Genomic DNA, 23973 nt, shown 5'->3' with positions numbered 1-23973 from the left:
CCATGGCAAGGCCCCAATTAAACATGGTTCCCTCACTCCTGAGGGTGGCCCATCCCATCTCTGCAGTGCATTCTCTGGCCTCCCATGTGTTGGGGCTGCTAGAGCCCCCTCTCCGAACCTGCTGATTTCAAAGAACATCAATGCTAACTGTATAATAATAATAATTGATATACTGAGTGCTTACTATGTAAGCACTTTTACATGATCTTGTAATCCTTACAAGAACAATGGTATGAAGTAGCTACTTATATTGTCCCCATTTTATAGATGAAGAGACTGAGGCTCAGAGAGGTAAAATAAATTGCCCAAAGTCACACCTCTGGTTAGTGGCAGAGCTAGGAAACAAATTCCATCAGTCTGCATTCAAAGAGAACCAAAGGGCACTAAGGTAGAGGTGTCCTTGCTGTGGCCAGCCAGCCAGATTCTTGACGGACCCTGGGGAAAGGGGTGGTCATGTGGCAGCTAACAGAGAGCCCGTAGCTGGTTGGCTGGTGGGGTAAGCTCACTCTTGCTACCTGTCTCCAAGTAAGCAGTGTAATTTGGTATCCATGTCCATTTCAGAAAGCTCGATTTTCCACCTGCGTCTGTTAGTGTGTCTGTGTGAAAACATGCAAAACGAAGATGAGATATTGTTTTGATTTGGCCCTTTCACAAACGTAGCTATGACCTTCCTTTTTTCTTCAAGTAAAGTGAACTTTTGTATTTGCTTCTCCCCCACATCTTTCCACGGCTCATTCCCTCACATCATCCAGGTCTCTGCTCCATGCCACCTCCTCAGAGGGGCCTCCCTGACCCTCTGGAACGTAGCCTGCCACTCCTGCCCTACATCCCGCCATCCTCTTACTTTGCTTAATTGCGAAACAATGGCACTTGCCTCTTGAAGTTATTGTGAGAATTCAAATGAGTTAATATACAAAGCACTGGTAAGTAATACATGCTATTTAAGTGGTAGTCCTTTTTAAAATTTCATCACAGCGTGTATACAACACAGTATATATTTTTCTGTCTTCTTTATGTAGTTTGTATTCTCTCTCTCCCTTACTAGACTATTATCTCCATGAGGGCAGGGAAATGATTGGCTTGTTCACTGCTGTGTCCTCCAGTGTCTGGAACTGTACCTGGCACATACAAGGCGTTCAGTAAATATTTGTTGAAATCGGTGAACGAACTGAGGTCTGGAGAGGTGGGAAGTGCTTTGGCTTTCATTCACGCATTCTATAAACATTTACTGAGCACCCACTCAGCGCCAAGCAATAGGCTCTCTCATTTTTGTAATACTAGCCTGTGAATCTGGCAGGGCAAAGATTTAAAAATAAAGTTTTTTGGTGAGGTATAATTTACATAGAGTGAAATGTACAGTTTTAAGGGGACCCCTGATGAATTTTGAGAAATGCGTGTTCCAAGTACCCACACTCCCATAAAGAAATAGAACAATGTTTCAGCCCGGCAGCGCGAGGTTTCGAGCCCCAGGTTACACAAAGGAACAGAGGCCAGGGGTGACTCTTCCGCACCAGCCTCTGGGGCGCCTGCGGGACCGCCCCGGGTGCGGGCAGGCGCTCCTGGGGGCGGGAGGGGGCGGGAGGGGGCGGGAGGGGCGGGACTACAAGTCCCAGGCTGCTTTGCGCGCCCGCCAGCCGTGCGGAGCGGCGGGGTTGAAGGGAGGGGGCTCAGCTGCGGCGCCGAGGCGCTGGGGGCCGCAGCGCTGGCGGTTGGAGCGTGGGCTGGCGATGCTGGGCCCGGGGGCCCGGGCGGAGGACGGTAGCACTGGCGAGGGCGCGGCCCCGGGGGCCGCGGCGGAGCCTGGGGCAGGGCCGGGGCGGGAGCCAGCGCGGCTGTGCGGCTACCTGCAGAAGCTGTCGGGCAAGGGCCCGCTGCGTGGCTACCGCAGCCGCTGGTTCGTGTTCGACGCGCGCCGCTGCTACCTCTACTATTTCAAGAACCCGCAGGACGCGCAGCCCCTCGGCCACCTGGACATCGCGGACGCCTGCTTCAGCTACACGGGCCCCGACGAGGCGGCCGAGCCCGGCGCGGAGACGCCCGCTCACTTCCAGGTGCACAGCGCGGGAGCCGTCACGGTGCTCAAGGTGGGACAGCGCGCCCCGCAGCCCCGCACCCGCCTCCCGGGAACCCGCCCACACGCCCTTCCCCTGCTCCCCCTGCCTAGCCTCTGGGGCTGCCCCCGATGCCCAGCTCAGCCTAGCTCCTCTGACCATCTAACTTTTTGCATACCCTCCTTTCTCTAAAGCCCTTCTGTCTTTCTTTCCCCACTTCTTCCTCAGACTCTGTCCCCGTCCCCATCTCAAGCCCTTTACCTGGGTTTAGGCCAGAGTGGCTGGGGGCTACTCAGTCCCTTGAGCCGTTATCTCCCTCTGTGCCTTGCCTCGGGCCCTTCTCTGTCCACCTCCCTTCCCCTCCCCACCCCTGTCCTGTGGATGTCCTGTGTAACCCTCCCAGGCATTCATTACTGTAGGCTTCCCGTCCTTGGGTAAGTTATTACCCTCTTCAGCTGCCTCTTCTGTAAAATGGGGATAGCAGTAGTATCTACTTCGTGGGGGTGTTGGAATTATAAGAAATATACTCTGACCTCTCCTAAGTGTTACTGCATTCAGGGCTATAGACCGAGAGAGTCAGAGTTGGCAGGGCCCTTAAAAGATAATCCACTGCAGTCTCCTCCACAGTGGGCAGAGACACTCCAGCTAAGGTCACACAGACAGTAAGTAGCAGAGACTGTTTGCTTGCTCCGTATTTTGGCTGGGAGAGGAGGGAAACGTTTGCTTCAACCAGTTCTGCCTTGCCCATTTGAGGCTTCCGTAATCTTTTTTCTACACAGTGTGTAGAAGCATGAGACTAGAGTCAGAAGTCCTGATTCTGGTGCTGAGAAGCCTTCCCTGTCCTTGGGGCATCCCATTATCTCCTAGGGGCCCTCCTGCTTCCAGCACCTGGGCGTCTGGGCCCTGGCCTGGAGTTGGGTCTCTCTCCCAGCCTCCTTCCCTGCCTGGTTCCTGTGAGCCTCCACCCTCACTCCTCTCTCTCGCTTCTCTTCCGTATTACAAGCTGGGCTTTCTCCAGAGCAGCAGGGCTGGGCTGGGCTGTATGAAAACTCTGCAAAGCTCGCCAAGTGGAGAGCAGAGTGGGCTGAGCCTGACGCCCTTGGCCTTGTGAGCACAGGGCTGTTCCCAGGATCTCCGAAGCCAGCAACAGTTGGAGCTGCTCCCCAGGTCGTTTTTAGAGCTTTGTCAGCTCAGTTCCTGCTGTTTCAGGCAGAGTCTGATTACTGTGTTCTTTTAGGCTCTTCCATCCCTTCTTTAAGTGGGTGCAGACAGCCTTTTTCTCCAAAGGAAGCCAAGCAGAGTTGCAGTTCAACTCAGGCTTACTTAGAAAGCATTGGTGTAAACTTGGGAGTGATCTGAGCAAGTACACAGGGACTTTTGCCAAAGAAAGGCTTGTCCTCACTGTATATATGGACTGTCCCTGTGTACAGCTGAATTTCCTGTGGAATTGTTTGTTAAAACAGAAAATAGAGCATCCTGTTTCAGATTTTCTCAAATGACTTTGGAGCCTTCCATCAGGTTTTTTCATTAAAATTTTTTGAATGATGGAGGTATCTACCTAAGTGGGGCTGCAAGATGCAGTGTCAGGAGTGTGGCTTTAGACTTGGATTGACTTGAACTTGTGGCCTGAATCTGCCACTCACAGGTGTTGAGCAAACTATACCACCTCTCTGTCCCAGTTTCCTCTTCAGTCTAATGGGAATCTTACCTTCCTCATTGGTTAGTTTTGAGAATTCTGGAAAATAGCTGGCACAGAGTAGGCACTACATGGCAGCCATATGAAACAACAAGTGGTGTCTTTGGCCAATTAGGTAGTACATTCATATAGTGGAATATTATGCAGCCGTGAACATAAAGGAATGAGAGCTCTAGGTGTCAACATGGATGACTCTCATAAACATAAAATTGAGAAAGAAAAACAAAGTTACAGATTGATTGCATACAGAGGTACCATTCATGTAAAGACTAAGAAGATCATGCAAACACATATGCTGCATGGGGAGTGGGAGAGCTGTGTGGGCGTGATGAGCCCTGGATTCAGGATGGTGGTTCCCACTTGGGAAGAGAGGGGAACGTGAGTGGGAATGGGTGCTCAGGGGGGTTCTAGTGTCTTTGCAGTGTTTTATTTCTAGCATTAGGTGGTGTTTGTTATATTATTCTGTCTGTCTTTTTGTATGTTCAGAATATTTCTTTAAAAAAAAGAAATTGATTTTCATGTAGGTTACTGACTATGGAATATTTTGGTATGTAAAGTTGAATTAGTCACAGAATAAGACAGCATGCCCGAGACAAAGGGTTTGCTTTATAAAAACAATGGAAATGGAAACACAGGCAAGCCTTTTCAAAGGAAGGGAACAGTCAAAATGTAAGGTTTCAGAGTAGGGGTGTGTTTTAAGAAGGATTTTTTAAATTTTAATTTAAATTTTTTAATTTCTAAAAAATTTATTTTATTTATTTTATTTTTGGCTGCACTGTGTCTTCGTTGTTGCGTGGGGGCTTTCTCTAGTTGCGGCGAGCGGGGGATATTCTTTGTTGCGGTGCGCGGGCTTCACATTGTGGTGGCTTCTCTTGTCGCGGAGCACGGGCTCTAGGTGCACGGGCTTCAGTAGTTGTGGTGTGTGGGCTTCAGTAGTCGTGGCTTGTGGGCTCTAGAGCGCAGGCTCAGTAGTTGTGGCGCATAGGCTTAGTTGCTCCGTGGTATGTGGGATCTTCCCAGACCAGGGCTGGAACCCGTGTCCCCTGCATTGGCAGGCGGATTCTTAACCACTGCTCCACCAGGGAAGCCCCAAAAAGGATGAATTTTATTGTACAGTAATTCCTTCTGAATTGTGGGCGTAAAAATTTTATGGTGGTAAAAGTGGAAATTAGCAATTTATCTTCCTTTTCACCTTTCAGATCTAAGAACTGACTCCCATAAGCTTTAATGCTTCCCTTTAGGGCTGCTCAGCGGTAGGGCAGACCCTGATTTCTAAGGGGGATTGTAGGCTAGTGAGGATTAAACCCTGCTCAAGCTTCAGCTAGTTATATATAATTTTATAGATACCATTTCTTTTGACGGGTTAAAAAGAAAAAAAAAATAAGCAATTTGCTTATTGTATTATCATATGGTTCTTATTTTAAAGTGACTTTCTGCCTTCTCTGGAGGAGCTGTGGTTTTGTTGAAGTTTTCCAAAATGTTTTACCGCTTGAGTCTTAATGAAAGCTGATATTGGAATTTCTTGGTAGGCTTTTCTATTCATAAACTTAGGGATGTGGACCTTATTTTACAGATGAGGGAATGGAGGCCGGAGAGGGGATGTGATTTGTCTGAGATCTTGAAGATAGACTTAGATGCTCTTGGCTAGTAGAGACTCTGGGAACAGTGAGTGTCCAAAATGCCAAGTATCTAATTCTATTATCAGTTTTGACAAGTCTCCCTTTTTTTTTTTTTGCTTTGGATTTCAGTGGTTTGGGATTAGATAAGATGTAGTGGTTTTTCCCTTACTGCATTTGATTTCTGTCCTTTTCATGCAGAATGAAAGCACCAGGAACGTTTTTACCTACCGATTCTTTACCAGGATGTATGGTACCTGTTACTAGACATTTGGAAACTGCTACAACAGACAGAAACTGATGCTTCCTCTGTGTGTGTGTGTGTGTGTGTGTGTGTGTGTGTGTGTGTGTGTGTGTGTGTGTGTGTGTGTGTGTGTGTGTGTGTGTGTGTAGAGGTGCTGGAGGCTTCTCACTGAGCTTTCCTGGGATCTGAGGCACAGGAGACCGTTCTGGAGTGAGCTGGCACTTAGGGAAGAGAGAGCATGTGACTGACTGGGGGTAAAGCTTGAATGACCCTGCTCTGCCAGATCTCCACGGTCCCTGGAGCAAGGAGCATCATCAGACTGTCAGCAGATGCACTCTGCTCCCTCTCCTCCCTTTCTTGAAGGCATATGGTGCACAAATGGACGTGTATGTTGGTTTCTGAGTCGCACGTAACGGAACAACCATGCATCCCTATTCTTAACGCACTTTTGTGGGAAGGATGCACATTCTCTGGTGTTGAAACTGCTCTCAGCTTAATGACAAACATTTGCTAGCTTGGGTAATCATAGTGTGTGCAGTACAAAATAGATGTGGTGAACCAGCCTTCTTGGCTAAATGGCTCTGCTAAGCTGTTCTTCCCTGGGGCGTCCGCTCAGGGGTCTTGAAATGTTATTTAAATCTTTTATCGAGACCTGACTTTCCATGGATTTTTCGTGGCTTCCCAATGAGTAAGTTTCTTAAAGGCAGGTATAGTCTCACAGGTGTGATGTCGCCGTGGCTTTCTGTCTCCCACTGTCTTGTCACACAGGCCTCATGGTAGTGTGACCTCCACACTATTTCCTGCTCATGAGGCTCTAAGCACTGCTGTTTGCATCCTTGCCCTCCCAGAACAGCACCTGCACAAAGTAGGTGCCCAGGCAGACGTTTGTTCAACGAATGAGTAGAAGGTCATTACCCAGTAAGCGCTGGTTTTGGTGTGAGCTCCAGCCCTTTAGAAGTGATCAGCCAGAATTCTCAAATGTATTAAATGACATTCTCACCACATGTCATGGAGGTGCCTGCCATTCAAGGAATGCCCAGTAAATATGACAGGCATCAGGGGTTCAAAAGACGGATTACCGTCGGTCCTTCATTTTCAGGTCTCTTGTATTTCATGCCCACAGTCTTGACTCTGAGGACACTGTTGTAGCAGTGGGTGAATGTTTTATGTAAAAGGCCATGTAGTAAATATTTTAGGTCTTCCATCAGTGCCATCTCTGTGACTACTCTGCTCTGCTGTTATAGTACAGAAACAACTGTAGAATGAGTGTAGCTGTGTTCCCATAATTTTTGTTTATGGATTCTGGAATTTGAATTTCATGTAATTTTCACACGCCACAAAATACTGTTCTTTTGGGTTTTTTTTTTCAGCCATCTGAAAACATAGAGACCTTTCTTGGCTTGTAGCTGTGTAAAAATAGGCAGTAGGCTGGATAGGCCCTCAGGCTGTAGTTCACTGGCTCTGGTGTTTTAGAAAGGCCTGGACACTTCTCATTCATTCTGTCACTTACCCATTCTGTGTGCTTAGGCACTGGGGGTATAGACTGAACAAGGTGAACACAGTTCCTGTCCTTGGGGAGCTTTCTGTGTAGCCCAGAGACAGACGTTAATAAAAACAAAACGAACACCAACCAGTGCTGTGAAGTTTAAAAGGAAAGAGATGGGATGCATGTATAATAGGGGGTCCTAATTTAGATTGGAAGGAGGAGGGCTAGGGAAGACTTCCTGAGGAAATGACATTTGAGCTGAGGCATGAAGGGCACATTGGTGTTGACTGGAGAAATGGAGAGGGGAGTAGAGTGTTCTAGGGAGAGGAAGTGGCAGGAGCGGAGCCCCTTAGGTGTGTAGGGGACTCAAGGAATGCCCGATGGCAGCTGGGGTGGAGGGGAGGGCCTTGGGGCCCGAGGTGTAGGAATCATCAAAGAATTTTCAGCAGGGCTTAACAAATAGTTGGCGTTTTTTTTTTCCTCCCAAACTGATGGTTGGGTTATATCCAGTATTTTCATCTAATTATGTTGGAGAATTGTCTTGTCTTATGTTTTAAGAGTTGAAATATTAATATGTTACCCACTGGAAAACAGGTTTTAAAGTTGATAAATGCAGAGTTGAAGATCTCGTGGTCCATTGCCTCTTAAGAACCATTGTTTCTGAGCAGGGGTTGCTGGCTCGGGGGCTGTGTGGCTACAGCCTGCCCCACCCCTCTCGGGGACTGCCTTTCCCAAAGCATTCCTCATGGCCACCTTCCCTGACTTCTCTCATGTCCCACTTGCTTTGCTCATATGCGTGTTACCAGTTTCCTTCCCCTTTGGAGGAAACCGTTGCTTGAGAAATGGAGGGAGGGGTCACGTGCATTCAGGGTTGAGATGTGAATACAGCTCTCGCATTTCACTGAGGCTTCTGAGGGGTGGACGGCTCTCCTTGTTCAGGTGCCTGCATCCATCATCAGCCTTCCCATCTCTGGGCAGAACAAAATATAGATAATAACCCTCCTTCCAAAGAAAGAAAAGAACCCCGTTATTGTAGAAATGACTCTCCGGTTGGTGGAGTGGAAGGGGTTTTGATTAGGAATTTTCAGTTCTTTTAGAGATTTATGTAGTAGGGTCTTAATGACATTTGAGTGGGTGTTTAGCTACATCCTGGAAGGCCCAGTCCTAAGTGGATTTTGTTCATTTTCACAGAGTGAATGCAATATGGAATGGTGAATTAGAAAGTAGTGATGCTTCTAACCAGCGTCCTGCTAAATATTCTTCCTGGGAACTCGGTGAAGTGAATGTGCCGGGTGCGTGGATGTGCGAGGCCTTCAGGGGCGGGAGGCCGAGGTGGTCCCCGGAGAGGCTGCAGGTGTCATGATCACGCAATGAACAGTAGCTCACCAAGCCGCACAGGAAACCCCGAATGGACAGATTCGGGGTGGTGGTGCTCCCTAAAATGGGTCTAGTCCTGTTCTGGTGTTTGAGCATCTGATGCCGTGTCCTACTAGAGCCCAACTCCCGGAGGGCAGAGTTTTGTCCCTGGTTCACCGCTTCAGCCTTAATGCTGAGCAGAGTGTCAGGCACGGATTATATGCTCTGTATATACCGGGTAGCCGAATGAATACTTCTTACCCTCATGCCCTCTTGGGGTGGGTGTGTGGTATGCCCTTGTCGCATGGTCAGAAGGAGATTTGCAGTGTCCATTTCTTCCTTTAGCAAATAGTTTTGCGCATCCACCATGTTGTAAGCATTATGCTTTTTCTGCATATACAGCAGTGAAAGTTTTCCATTCATTTCAGAAACTACAGTGTTAAGACTTTAAAAATAGATTAGCACCTCATAGCTTTGAGAAAAAACTTTGGAGAGAAACCATTTTTGTCTGTAGTATTCAGAGTTGGGAGTAAATATCAAATGTCTGCAAGTTTTTTGATCCTGAGGGGGGTCTGGCATCTTTCCATAGTAAATAAAGAGTGAGGCAGGGAATCCTGGATGTAAAGTACTGATTTGGATATCACCCACGGCCAGAAATCTGTGGTTTGTACAATAATTTCTATGGGCATTGTGGAATTGGGGAGATCTGTGTGACTGATCACCAGGAAGAGCTCCCTGGAGAAATGGGCTGGGGAGTTGGTTAGGTTTTGGTATAATTGTATAGCTGTTCAAAGGTTTAGTTCCTTTTGGATCAACAAGAGGTGTTCCCAGTCTGATGGGAATCAGCATCTTTTCATGAGTTTGCATGCTTGGCCAGTGCTTAACTTCTTCTGACGGATTGTGTGGGAAAACTGGAATCTGGGGGAGAAGGGGGCATTCAGGAGCTGAGATCCTTTGGCCTCCTCTCTGGCCCTTTCCAGGGCCAGCCGTCCTGGAAAGAGCAGACGTCCTTTGAGCGGTCTGCCCTCAGGTGAGAACTTGTCTGGGCATCGGATGGCAGGCCTGGCAGGCCTGGCGGTGGACTGGAGGCGGACAGGCCAGTGTTATCAGAGATGTTGATCTTGGATTATAGGAATTATTTCTAGGCAGCGAGCCCAGTTTTCGTTTCCCTTTCCAGCTCTGTGATGTCCAGGGGAGACTGTGCTTGGAAATTTGATGCAGCCAGCCAGCCATTCACGTAACAGTCTTGGTTGGGCAAGGCCGTGATGGACATCTAGCGGGAGTCAGGTGTTGCCTCTGGCCTCTCGGAGCTGTCCTGTTCTGGGGTTTCATTAGGGCATTGTCATCAAGTGGCTCTGTGAGGTGGAGGAAGTCATTTGGTGTTTTTGTTCCAAGGGTCATTATCCCTGAGTCAGAACTGACGAGACCCTCAGATGAGCCCGCCCTGCCCCTTGTGTGATAGAGTGAGAAACAGAGTCCCACAGCTAGTTAGCAGCAGCTCTGGCACTAAAACCTCCCCCAGACACCTGAGTGATATTTAGCCATTTTAAACCCAGCAGTTTGATGCTATTTGCCATTCTACTCCCTTAGTAGGAAATTAGGCTTATTCTGTTTTTAGTTGTTGTACACAGATTCTGAAATTGTACATTTACCTCTTCGGTGCTGCAGCATAGATGTAAGATGTTCAAGTCACATGAAGATTGGAAATTAACAGTATAGATGATAAGCTTCCAGTGGGGGTTGATTGATTATAGACATTAGTGGTGTTTCCCTGGCAGGGACTAGACCTGCACATCCCTGTTCAGGAGCCTTCTCTTTGGAGGTGTGCAGAGGAAAACTGACCCTTGGTATGATTTCTCTTGCTGCTCTGTAAGCCATGCCCCCTAGCTTCAGAAGTGAACCAGTTTTGGGGCTTCCCTGGTGGCGCAGTGGTTAAGAATCCGCCTGCCAGTGCAGGGGACACGGGTTCGAGCCCTGGTCCTGGAAGATCCCGTGTGCCGCAGAGCAACTAAGCCCGTGCTCCACAACTACTGAGCCTGTGCTCTAGAGCCTGTGAGCCACAACTGCTGAAGCCCATGTGCCTAGAGCCTATGCTCTGCAACAAGAGAAGCCACCGCAATGAGAAGCCCACGTACCACAACGAAGAGTAGCCCCCGCTTGCCACAACTAGAGAAAAGCCCGCACGCAGCAACGGAGACCCAACGCAGCCAAAAATAAATAAATTAAATAAATAAATTTTAAAAAAGAAGTGAACCAGCTTTTTAAGCGTCACAGTTTACACAGCTCTCTCACATATACTATCCCAGAGGTAACATGATGATAAGGCTATCTTTCATTTCTGTCCTTTAAAGGGAAGCATCTCCTTGAGAATTGTGGTTCTCAGATTGGTGTGGGGAAGGAGCCTCCTGGGATCCTGTTAACATGCAGGTTGTGGGGTTCCCCCCTAGAGATTCTGATTCGGTTGGTAGGCCAGGGTGGACCTCAGGAATCTGCATCTTTATCCATTGTGCCGACCCTTCTGCTGCAGACCTTTATGGTCCTCTCTGAGAAACACCACTCTCCGCCAGATCGTGAAGTCCTGCTCTCTTTGACTGTGAAGTAAAGACTGGCCCTATTTGAGGATGGTTTTCTAAGCAGACTAGAAATAACTAAACTGCGTGGGTGGAGACCAGTGAAGTGTGAGCCATTTATCCTTAGGTTGACACTCTGTGGTTTATATCTGCTACCTTCTTTGCATTCTGAGTTTCTGTGCTCCAGAGCAATGGTTTGGGGCCTGTGACTCCCTCCTCCCAATGGCCCTGAAGTTTCTGTCTCCTGAGCTGATCGCTCAGTCACTGGCACAGCACCACATTTCAGTGTTCCTCCAGGGCCATTCAGAGGGAAGCTCCTGGAGGGCGATAGTGTTCGCTTGCCATCCTTAGGATGATTCTGGGAGGGTGAGTTTTAATGATTACCACCACCAAACAACTGATAAGGACTTTTAGAGCCCCCAGCTTTTCACCCAGAGAGGGGGGAGTAACCGATTGATATAGGAGAACCATCTGGCACTTTCTGGAGGTACCAGCTCTATCTTAAAAGACTGTTAGAAATCAACATGCTTCCCAAACACTCTTGTAAACTCACTAAAAGGTTAGGCAGATTTCTGGTTCAGGCTCCCGTGTTCCTCCTAATCTCTGATGGGCGGTGCCTGGGAATCTGCCCCTCCCAAACCCCAGTTCATAAAACTTCATATTAAGTCAGTCATTCCTGTGTCCTACTTTTAAGTTAAAAACCATCAAGCCAGAACATTGCAGTGTTGCATGGTGTGTGGAAACCATCGCAGACAGAGATGGCGTGGGGCTCTCCACCAGTCTGCTGGCTGTGGCTGCAGGAGTTTTTATTTATCCTGAGCTCATAAAACCCTGGCGCTCTCTTATTGTGCAATGGCAGAGCTGATAGGCAGCCATAGGAATGTAGCCCTGTGGTCACTCGGAGGCCGCGTGCTCCCCTTCCCTCTGAAACAGAAAGCGTTTTGACAGGCTTCCACACTTCCTGCCGGGAAGAGCAGGCCCAGAGAGTGTCTTTGTCCTTGCCCTCGCCTTGGTGAAATCTGTCGTCTGGGCCAGGCCCCTCACAAGCCCAGTTATCTTTATTGTCCTCTTTTCTAGAACATGCATTTGCTTGTCTTTGTTCTGTTTGTAGTCTTCTCCTCGTCTGTAATCTTCGTTAAATTGTTAGAGATGGGTTTAAGGAGTGGCTGATCTCTCAAGGTGTTTGGTTTTTAAAAGAAGATGCTTGAGTATCAGAGATGGCAAAACTCCTCAGACCGCTACCTCCCAGAATGGGTGAGACGTGGGGCACCTTCCCGAGGAGAGGCTGCCCCCCACTGCCAACTGTCCAGGGAAAGTGGTGGCGGGGGAGGTCTGGGTTCTTGCTCAGCCTTTGAAAAGGATTTAGATTAGAATTCATGTAATTATTTTGCAAAATAAATTATGTGCAAATGCTGACTTCAGGGTAGCCATTTAAAAAGACAAAAAAATAAGAACTTATCCTGTTAGAGGAATGGAGGTCTGTACAATTGCACTCCATTTTCCCAGGAGCCAGGAGATCCAGTATTATTTCCCTTCTCAGCATCAGTCACTGGGCTGAAACAGAAGATTTCAAAACTTTCCCAAGGAAAAATTACTTTTCTTTTCATTGGTACTGGGCCAGATCCCGTGAGATTGTTTCCAGCCCCATGGTTTTGAAATGTTCAGAAGAATATTTGGAACCTAAAGTTATTTATCAGATATGGGGTTGTAGTCTGTTTTTCATCTGAGTTTTGTTTTGTATTATCAGGCTGTTTACAATGTTCCTGTGCTTTTTATTGCTTATGGAAGAATTACCTTGGGAATCCAGATATACTTCTTTCTTTCTTTGTTTGGCCACGCCTTGGGACTTGTGGTGTCTTAGTTCCCTGACCAGGAATTGAACCCAGGCTACAGCAGTGAAAGCACCGAGTCTTAACCACTGAACTGCCAGGGAATCCCTCAGATATCCTTCTTTAGATTTAAGAAACGAAAATTCCTTCATTATGAGCAGGCATTGCATCCTTTTAAGTTATGACTGAGTCAAACTATGCATGCAATTTAAATTGCTTTCTATGACGTGTGCAAACTTAGCCCATCTCTGTTCTCTTCTCGTGGCTGTCTCGTGACCGTTGGTTATTCTGTTCTTCTGACTTATAAACATGGTAGGCACTGACACTTTGGGGAGGAGCCCAGAGTTCACACCCTAAGTGGGTGACTGAAGTGCTCTGTCATCACCATATAGCATGATTGGTTCTGTAAGGGACGTCGGATGGCCTCATAGATGGGGTGTTGGAACTGGGTCTTGAGGGGTGAGTAGGCGTTTGCAAATGGGTTTAATTAGTGCAGTAGGAGGAGGGGTCATTGAAGCTGAGCTGGCTTCTGTGTGCCTGTTGTGTGGGCAAAAGGCTATGGTCCTGTGGAGTGTGGGGCAGTGTAGGCCAGGTGACCATGCCAAACCAGAGAGTTTTAAGCATGGAATAAATATGGCTTAGGTGGCTATGTGTAAGAAGGGGGTTTGGGGAGGGGCGACTGAGGACAGCAAGACCAGTTAGGACGCTCTTGCAGAGGCCTGAGGTTGATGAACCAGGGCAGTGTCAGGGAGCAGGAATCTGAGAGACTGACAAAGGGATTCTTTGGACTTGGAGACCTGGTGATCCTATTATGCTGGAGGACAGTTCCTCTCTTCTCTACATTTTTTATGTGTGGTCTTATTATTGCTCACTGCAGTCTATTTTTAAAGAAATGTCTTTAGAGAAGAATTGTGGCTCAGAGCATCCAGTGGGAGCACCTTATAGCCGATTGATGGTCATACTCTCTCCAACCCAGTGAAGCTGTGCTGAGCCCCCTTCGATGTCCTGAGGAACTTCTGTACTGTCAAAAAGACCAGCCTCGGGCTTCCCTGGTGGCGCAGTGGTTGAGAGTCCGCCTGCCAATGCAGGGGACATGTTCGTGCCCCGGTCCGGGAAGATCCCACATGCCGCGGAGCGGCTGGGCCCACGAGCCATGGCCGCTGGGCTTGCGCGTCCGGAGCCTGTGCTCCGCGACGGGAGAGGCCACAAAAGTGAGAGGCCTGCGTACCGCAAAAAAAAAAAAAAAAAAAGACCAGCCTCTGATGTGGGAGTTGTCCTTGCTCATGAAGCCAATACACTTTAAATTGAACTTGGCTGTTGGTTGGGGTCACCAACATTTCAGTATCTGAGAAAGACCATAGAGGAACTTCTGATTCCTGCTGACATGCTGAGGGGATGGATTTTGTCTTGGACGTGCACTTCTCCGTCTTCCCATTAATAGCAAGGAACACAGACCCAGGTTTGAATTTTGATGTGCCAACTGGCTGTGAGATCTTGGGTGATCATGATAATATGGATGGTTGACGCCTAACGAGTGTGCCAGGCACTGTTTTGAGCTTAACACGCATTAACTCATTTAATCCTCATAACAACATCACATGAAGTAGGTTCCTGTTATTCACATTTTGCCAATGAGAAGTCCGAGACACATTAAGTAACTTGCCTAATACAGCTAGCAAATGGCAGAGCTGGGATTTGAACTCAGTTAGGCTCCTGAGTCCAAGTAGGTAATACTTTGGGAAAGTAGATGATACTATCTTGCGAGATTGTTATGAGCTCTAAATGATAGCGTGTATAAAGTGTTTAGCACAATGTCTGGCACATAGTAATTGTTTACTTAATGGTATCTAATATTATTACTAATATGCACGTATACATTATGAAATAGTCTATATAATTTTATTCCATCTTTGTAAAGAAAATTGCTACATGTATTTATGGATAGAAAAGTATCTGAAAGGATGTACTCCAAAGTGCTGATTGAAGTTATTACTGGGGATGTGGTTATATTCATTTTATTTTCTTCTTTTTCTGGATTTTTCAGATTTTCCACAGCAAACATGGGTTATTATTATTATTGAAATAAAAGTGTAAAATATGTTGTTGGGTTTTGTTTTTGTTTATTTTTTTAAAGCTGAGTGGGAGCTCCCAGGCAAACAGGAGCTCCTTAAGTGCTGGCAGAGTGAGGTGCCTCTGCAAAGCTGTGGAACTCCACACTATGTTTAGTGACTTAGAATTTGTTTGTTCTTTTTCTCAGTTTGCCTTTTAATTTTGTATGGTGGTTTTGGACACACCTCCAGATGTTTTTCTCTGCTGTCTTTCTTTTTGGGTTTAGACAGGCTTTTACATTCCAAGAGAACAGAAATGTTACAGCGGAGACTTTTTTCCGTGTTGCTAGGGTAAATAATCAATGCAGTGAAAATCAGTGCCTCCCTGCCCCTCCTCAGCCTGGAGTCAGCCCCCTAGAGTTGCCCGTGTGAGAAGCAGCTCTGTGGCTTGCAGTCTGGAGATCTGCCCTTTGAGCCTTCAATCTGGGGCTCAGTCCTGAAAGAGCTTTGGTTTTCCTTGTCCACAGAGTCAGGACGCACAGGGCATTTGTTGTCACAGGGCATTCGTCGTGGCCGTTGATTGTACTTCAGTGTGAACTGTTCAGGAGATCTCTGCACAGACCTTCCGTGTGAAGTGCTGCTATGCTGACGGTTGGATGTAAAGTCAGATCATCCCTTGTGTACCTTTAAAATTTGGCAGAAATCTACGCAACTGTTGTTACAAGATGCAGAAAGAGACAGAAACTTAATTTTAATTTACATAGGCATCTTCTACTAATTTAAATGGTTTTTATCTTGCATTCAAATCTTGAATCAATTTTGAATTTATTTTCTTTTATATTGTGACCTAGGTTTCACACCTAGGTCGTAATTCATAATACTTTTATTTCTTTCCATATTTTTAGCCAGTTGTCCTAATGTCATTGTTCAATAATTAATAGTTTTCCCACTGATTTGATTTGAAATGCCACATAAGTATTTTATATCTATTTAGCCCTGTATTTTGATCCTCTGGTAGTAGAGTGCTGGTTTAATTATTGTGGCTTTATAATATGCTTACTTATTTGGTAGGGCAAAGCCTCATGCCTCATTTACTTTTTCAGAATTCTCAAAGGTTAAACTTCAGATGAATTTTATAATTTCATTGCCATGCTTTGAAGAACTTTTTAGAATTTTGGCTGGATTTTTTTTGTTTCTATAATGCATACAGATTTCTTAAATGTATACCTATGCATTTTGTGTTTTGTTTGTAATTGTGAACATGTTTCTAACTGTCTGTTGCTGGTATAAAGGAAACGTTTGCTCACTGGGAGGGTCTGAGAGCCGAAAATTGACCAGGTCTTACCCAGTTCTGTACCCCTAGTGTTGACTGCTGCGTTGGCCTAAGTCAGGCTCTTAATAAATATTTGCCAAGTGAATGAACAAACATTTCTATGTATATGGTGTTCCTCCTTTTTCTTCTTTTGGATTACTTTAGATAGATTCCCAGGAATGGAGTTTTTGGTTAAAGGAAATGAGCATTATTATAGCTTCTAAAATGTGCTGAGTCTTTTTAGATGGAGATTCTTTACCAAAGGGCTGGGGAATAAGAGTGCTTGGGTCAGTTGGTGGTATAGTGAGAATGTAGTTAGGAGATGAGGCCTGACTCTCTGTGTGTGCTGCAAGATTGTGGCTCCAGCCCCCATCCCCAGTAATGCACTTGCCTGCAAGAGTGCGCCCTTAATAAATAAATGTGTGTTGAGATGAATTAACTTTACTGTGGGACTTTTCTGAGCACCAAGGAAAGAGCTGGTGTTGGAGAGAGGGAAGTCCCTGGGGCCCAAGAGAAGGGACAGGTGTCTGGGGCCCATCTCCCCAAGAGTGGACTGTTTTGGGCTACTAGAGGTCTGGGTGCAAAGGCTTGTGGGAACAGCTGGAATATCGCATGGTTCTTCTCAGCCAGCTTTCAGGGACTGATTTCCACCTCAGGCTGGATGAGGCATGGCCTGGTTTCCATTCTCTGAACTGGCACCTCACGTCATGGTGCCTAAATGCAGCAGATGTCTGTCATATCAGGACTGTGCCCACCCAGTCCTTGTCTGCCCCCAGCTCCCCAGGACATTCATGCAGCTGTGTAGGGGACAACCAGAATGGCTTTCCAAGATGTTTGGTGTGGTCTCTCATGTTGGGATTTGGTGCCATATTTGAACTATAATTTTAGCAGTTTTGAGGCAGTAGCAGTAGCTGAACATAGGAAAGAATGAGTCAGATATATGAATGCTTAACTGCATTCCAGTCACTGTGCTACGCATCTTGGGCCGTATTGAGGTCAGCAGGTTTTGCCTTTGTCTTGAAGGAACTTAGACTAGTGAAGCACACTGCCGTGGGAAGCTGTCCTGGGCTACATGGTGCTGTGAGTTCCCCATTCCGAGGATGGAAAGAGCATGCAGGTCAGGGAAACCTTATTTGGGTTTTGAAGGATGAGTAGGAGTTGGAGAGAATGGTGTCATGGGAGACTCAGGATGTGGTCCCAGTGAGACTTCAGACAGTAGATACTGACACTGACCTGTTGGATGCCTGCCTGGCATCGGCTCTTACTGTCTACTGAGCTGTGAAACTTTGCCTCGTCTTTGCTCCTTCCAATATGATTGGAATGTCTGTCTGGCTTTTCAGAATTTGGGACTAAAGCATTTAAAATGGTGATTTGGGGTAGGGTGGGGCAGATATTGATTCTCTCCGGGTTATGCTGGTGGTGGTGATAAGCTTCAGCACTGACTGGCTCATTTGTCACCAGCTGGGCTGCAGCTCAGTGGAGCGAGCCCTGGTGATGGACTCCTTGAGGTGCTGTCTGTGAAGCCAGATCACTCGAGGGTCCTTGCCTTCCTTTGGGAGGGGGCAGTAAAGACACTGAAACTGTGAGCCATCAGCCAGACCAGCCAGACCCATTCTTTGGGATCCCCAAATAATGTTGGCATCTCCATGGACATTAACAGAGCATGGGGTGGTTGGAGATATGGAGGTACCTAGTTAAAGAAGAAAGTTATTTGAGTCATAAAGTCCTTTGGGAGGTGAATAGTGTTGGCTGCCCCACACTCTCAAGAACCCCATGCCCTTGGTCATCCCCAAGGCCGTTTCCCACCAAGCCAGATCTCCCACCAACCTTGGCTCTCAAAATGGAATTTGTTTGCTGTCATGATCTAGACCAGCACTGTTCAATAAAGACAGTGTGAATCAGTTATGTACTTTTTTAAAAAAAATAAATTTATTTATTTATTTTTGGCTGCGTTGGGTCTTCGTTGCTGCGTGTGGACTTTCTCTAGTTTAGGTGAGCGGGGGCTACTCTTCATTGCGGTGCGCAAGCTTCTCTTGTTGCAGAGCACGGGCTCTAGGGTGCACGGGCTTCAGTAGTTGTGGCACGCAGGCTCAGTAATTGTGGCACGTGGGCTCAGTAGTTGTGGCTCGCAGGCTTAGTTGCTCCGCGGCACGTGGGATCTTCCCGGACCAGGGCTCAAACCTGCAGTGTCCCCTGCACTGGCAGGAGGATTCTTAACCACTGCGCCACCAGGGAAGTCTCGCCAGTTATATACTTTCAAGTTTTCAGATACCCACATTAAACAGGTGAAATTAATTTTAATAAATATATTTTGTTTAACCCAATGTGTCTATAATATTTCATCGTGTGGTAGTAGCCGTGTTTCACGTGCTCATGAGCCATGTGTGGCTAGCGGCTACTGTGTTTGGATGGGGCAGATTTAGACCAACTTTACCTGACTAACCAGGACTGGGGCAATGAAGAGACTAGTTTGTGATTCTACATCTAATTAGGACTGAACAAGATCAAATCTCAGTTCAGTCTCTGTTTAAAAGATATCAAATGGGAAACACGGAGGTTTTGTGGATCGCTGCTGATTGTGCTGTTCTACTTTTAATCCTGCCCTGTCTCATGGGTCTCAGCTCCCTGAGGGAAGGGCCTCTGGGGGCTTTTCCACCTCCTTGATCATAGCACGTGCCGTGGAGCCATGTGCCCCCAACAGCCTTTCACAGCTGCTTGGGGATTGAATTTAAGGTGCTTTTAGTGGTTGCTAGATTTTTTTGTTTTTAAAGGAAATGAACCCCAGTTAATCATTGTCTCGAGGTAGTTTTGCCTGCCTTATTGACCAGATTTCTGTAACATGAATAATATGTCAGACATTGAGAGCATGTGATCTAAAAGTTTTTTTGCCCGAGGAATTTAGTGAGAGATGATTAAGAAGTTACTAACTGTTCCTCAGTCAGAATTTAATACTCAGAGATTTAAAGGGAAAAGGCTTTATTGTAACAAGCAGCTTTCTCATGGTGTTTGCATTTCAGGAAACAGCTAGAGGTTAGTGATGGATCTGACACAGTATGGTCTTCTCCCTGGGATGGGGACGGGGGCCAGGCAGGGGAGCTGGTGGGAGGACCAGAATGCATGCACACATGTGCACACACATGCACGCACTGTCAAAACACACACTTTCCCCTAAGCTGGGGGTCGGGAGCCTAGGGGCTCAGTATGGACTCTGTGAAAGGAGGGAGGAGGAGGGATTAGGTGGGCTTTGGGTTCTGATTTGGCTGTCTCCCAGCCCCTTGCTCTTCCAGCCACTCTCTCCCCTCCTCTGGGAGTGCTGGGGTCTCTTGTCCAGCCTCGGAGCCAGGCTGAGCCCCCAGCTGTGCTTTAGGGCTCCTGGGCCTGAGCAAATCTCCTCTTCTACCTGAACCCTGCTTCCCCCGCCCACCGCCCCAGCCCCCCCACCCCCCAATTTCCAAGAGCAGTGACTTTGTCTAATCTCATCATTGCCCTGCCAAGAATCCAGGAAGGCACTCGAGTCCCTTTGGGCGTGGTCCCTGCTTATCCCAGCTCCACCCCCCTGCCAGCCTCCCTTGCCTGTGCTCTCTTGCCTCTGGGCCTTTGCACATACTCTTGTCTCTGCCCGGAGCTTCTTTTTTGTCTTGTCCTTCTGGCTACCACCTGCTTCCCCTTTAAGACCAAGCTCCTGCATCATTTTATGATTACTTGTTCATTCATTTCTTCACTTATTTATTCAACCAATACGTATCTGGCACTGAGCTGGATGTTAGAAAAATGGAGACATCTCAGAGTTTATGTTTATTGGAGAAGAGAGACATTAAGCCAATACTGTGAACGTTTTGAATCCACAGGTAGCAGTTTTCCTAAACTTTCAGTACCTGACCCTTGACCCATCTCCTCTGCACTCTCACACCAGCCCCACTTCACCCACTCTGACCTCTGTCATAGCACTTAACACACGCTTGAAACTACTGATTTATTTTTCCTATCTTTCTCACAAGCCCTGATTCCAGGTTCCTGGTAGATAAATATTAATAGTAAGTGTTGGTTGAATGTATGGATGAAATGATGGCTTGGCTGATAGTTGGAGGGCTTTTCTGTAAGATACCCAGAGATCATGTAGTGAATGGTTTTCCTTACCAGGGCTGTGCCTGCAAGTGTCACTAAAAAGACTCCAGGTTGTAGCAAGAGCACGTTGCTTGTGGACAGTAGAGGTTTGGTCTCTGGCTTGTCACTTGCTGTCGGGCCTACAAAGCAGTTTTCCAGATTGCCTCTGACCCTGGGGTAGAATTTATAGGTGCTGAAACCACTGTGTCTGATGTCTGTACACCTTACATCCACTGGTTCCCATAATCATGCCGTGGCATCCTTCTCCTTGGGACTCCTTTTTGGGGGCAGCCTGGAGACCTGTGACCCACACCTGCCATCTAGTTTGTTTGTTTATAGCTAGGTTCATTGTTTTGGGTTCCCTCTGTATCTTGGTTGATTTTTTTTTTTTTAATGTTTATAGTGAAATTCACTCTTTGTGGTATATAGTTCTTTGAGTTTGGACAGATACGTAGAATCATGTATCTACCCCCACAGTCATGGTGCAGAATAGGTTGATTACCCAAAAATCCACCGTGCTGCCCCTTTGTAGTCAGTCACTCCCTTCACCCAAGCCCTGGAAACCACAGATTTGTCTTCTGTCCCTATAATTTTGCCTTTTTAAGAATGTCACATAAATGGTATTGTGCAGTATGTAGCCTTTTGGGACGGGCTTCTTTCACACATGTTGTGTGAATCAATCGTTTGCTCCTTTTTATTGCTGAACAGTATTTCATGGTACGGATGTGCCACAGTTTATCTGTTCGCCAGATGAAGGACATTTGGCTTCTTTTCACTTTTTGGCGATTATGAATAAAGCCTCTGAACACTTGCATGCAGGTTTTTGTGTGAATGTATATTTTTATTCCTCTTCATTGAATACCTAGGAGTGGAGTTGCTGGGTCACTTGGTAAGTGTATTTTATAAGGAGCTGCCAAACTGTTTTCCAAAGAGCTGCACCGTTTTACATTCCCGCCAGCAATGAATGAAAGTTCCAGTTGCTCTGGATCCTTTCCAGCCTTTGGTATTATCAATTTTAAAAAATTTTAGCCATTGTAATAGATGTCCTCTCTAGTTTTTAATCTGCAGTTTTCTTTGCTCACTCTCCCAGTTGCTGACAGGATCTAAATACCATTATTTGATTTGATTTGGCAGGGATGTTATCCATACCCATGTGAGATTTGACTTCTTAATTTATAGGTGCTCAGAGTGAAAGGGCACTGGGGATATCAAGCCTTCCTAAAACCTTTTGAGGAAAATGTTATATTGTATCATTCTGTAATTTTAGAATTTAAAAAGATTTCTTATTATTAGGGTTAAATTCTTTATTTTAAAATTGCTATTTTCTTGACCAATTGTAGTGAACAAAAGTTACTAATCTTTTTTTTTTTTAAGAAGATGTTGGGGGTAGGAGTTTATTAATTAATTTATTTATTTTTGCTGTGTTGGGCCTTCGTTTCTGTGCGAGGGCTTCCTCTAGTTGTGGCAAGCGGGGGCCACTCTTCATCGCGGTGTGCAGGCCTGTCACTATCGCAGCCTCTCTTGTTGCGGAGCACAGGCTCCAGACGCGCAGGCTCAGTAGTTGTGGCTCACGGGCCTAGTTGCTCCGCGGCATGTGGGATCTTCCCGGACCGGGGCTCGAACCCGTGTCCCCTGCATCGGCGGACAGATTCTCAACCGCTGCGCCACCAGGGAAGCCCCGGAAGTTACTAATCTTGAAATTGAAATTTCTTTGACCTGTTCTTCTTAACCTCTCCCTTTCATGTGGCAAGGTGTCCAGTCTGTCCTCACAAAACATAATTATTTTTTTAAGCTCTCTATGTTATTGGTGGCCATAACACTTTTTCCCCTTCCTTCTTTTTAGGCCCCTAATCGTCAACTCATGACTTACTGGTTACAAGAGCTTCAGCAGAAGAGATGGGAATATTGCAACAGTCTCGACATGGTAAAGTGGGACAGCAGGACCTCCCCGACTCCAGGGGATTTTTCTAAGGGTCTTGTGGCCAGAGATAACACAGGTAGGTCAGAAAGGGAGGGCACCTGTGTCAGTGCTTTGTGTATCGCCGTTTGACGTAGCAAGTCAGCTTAGCAGAGGAATTGAGAATGAAAATAATGGTGATGATCCCTTATAAATGGGCTGCATCCTACAGTTATTGAGGGCTTCTGTTTCCATGTACAGGATTGTATTCAAGCCCAATGACAACCTCAGGAGTAAGGCAAGGCTGGTGCTAAGCATCCTAAAGAGATGGTACGGCTGAGAGCAGTGGGTCGTGAGTTGTGCTAAAGTCCAGTCTGACTCCAGCGCCAGCCCGCTCTCTACCCTGTCTGAAGGTGAAGCACCCAAACCCACAGCCCTGTGCACAGATATGTGTGCACACTGGCAAGATGTTCTCAAAGCACTCAGTGTGATTCAGTGATGCTTCTTGGGAAGATTTTAACTATCAGACACTAATTCCATTTTATCCTGGATCTGTGGTATTTCCATAACTCATGCTAATCCCTGGCTGATTGCAGTGTGGAGATGATGTGGTTTTATCTTTGAATATCAAAAATTAGAACCCTGTGATCTCCTCATGACTGTCTGGTGGTGCTGAGCCTTGTTAACTGAAAGAACAGGACTATGGTTATACACAGACCACCCCGAGCCGGCGCCTGCAGGGACTGCTGAGGTGGGGCTGTATTTGTGGTCCCTCTCTTAACACAGGGAGAAGAGCGGGCCCAGAAAAACCTGACCCCTGGGCCTTGAAGTAAGGCATGGAAAGGCCAGGCCATCACACCAGCATTTCTTAAGGACTGAAGGAGTACATATTGGAATTTAGCCAGCATGGGCTAGTTCTCATGCCTGTAAAGACGTGTGGTCCAAGCTTTGGAACACCTGCGGGACCTTTGCTCAGGAGAACACGGGCTACAGTCAAGCTCCCTGTAAATGAACGGTGGTATTGGCACATGTGCAGCCAACTTGTTTTGGAAACAAACGCCTTCTTGGACTTCTTAAATTATTTTTTTCCTCCAAATCCGTGTTTTCCTGCCAGCCTTGTTTTTACCAATCAGCAGGTTAACCCTTTGGTCAGTGAGAAATTACTATGTGTACTTCACTCCTCTTCCTATGCTGTGCTACGAGAGTTCTCAGGTCATTTTCATGGATGTCTTAACACGAATGATAGCAGGAGCTGAGAGGATGCCAAAACCCTCACTATGTTTAGTTTGTACTTCTGCTCATTGATGACTTAGTTATTTAAAAAAACACTATTATAGTGCTTTTGATCAAAAGAAGCTCTATAACTCAGTATCAGTCACTTGGAACGATTGGAAACCCTGCAGGGAAACCAGCAGTGTTCATGGTGGTAGCTAGTGCCTTTGGCACAGACGATACTCAACTTTGCCTCTGTTCCTTCTTTCTGAGGTCACTAAGCACTTCTCTCTAAGGGAGACTCAGGCATTAGACCGAGAGGAGGACCAAAGGAGTGAAGCCCTGTGGTCTCTTTATAACACGCATCCTTCCTTCTTTTAAGCCAAAGTGCTGAGGCTAGGGAGCCGGCAAAAACACCTGCAGCCCGCATTTGGTTCTCTGCATTTGGTTTTGGGACTCTAGCCTGGGAATTTGGAGTTGGCACCCTCTGGTGTTTACTCATTCATTCAGCAAGTAGATGCCCACGATGGGCTTGGATCTCCTCCCTCACAG

At 46.7% G+C, this 23973-nt stretch overlaps 1 protein-coding gene across 1 annotated transcript in view; it reads left to right on the top strand.

Moving 5' to 3' along the window:
• The first annotated feature begins 1714 nt into the window (after positions 1-1714).
• Positions 1715-23973, top strand: part of TBC1D2B (TBC1 domain family member 2B) — an 87009-nt gene continuing 64750 nt past the window's right edge. The window contains exons 1-2 of the mRNA XM_030874852.3: positions 1715-2084; positions 22156-22309. Of these exons, the coding sequence (XP_030730712.1) occupies positions 1728-2084; positions 22156-22309 (511 nt within the window). The 5' untranslated portion in view covers positions 1715-1727. The remainder of the gene's footprint in view (positions 2085-22155; positions 22310-23973) is intronic.

Source organism: Globicephala melas, chromosome 2 (assembly GCF_963455315.2).
Source record: "Globicephala melas chromosome 2, mGloMel1.2, whole genome shotgun sequence".
NCBI classification, from domain to species: Eukaryota; Metazoa; Chordata; class Mammalia; order Artiodactyla; family Delphinidae; genus Globicephala; species Globicephala melas.
Note: the sequence above shows the minus strand (reverse complement) of the source record. Positions and strands in the feature narration are given on the sequence as shown.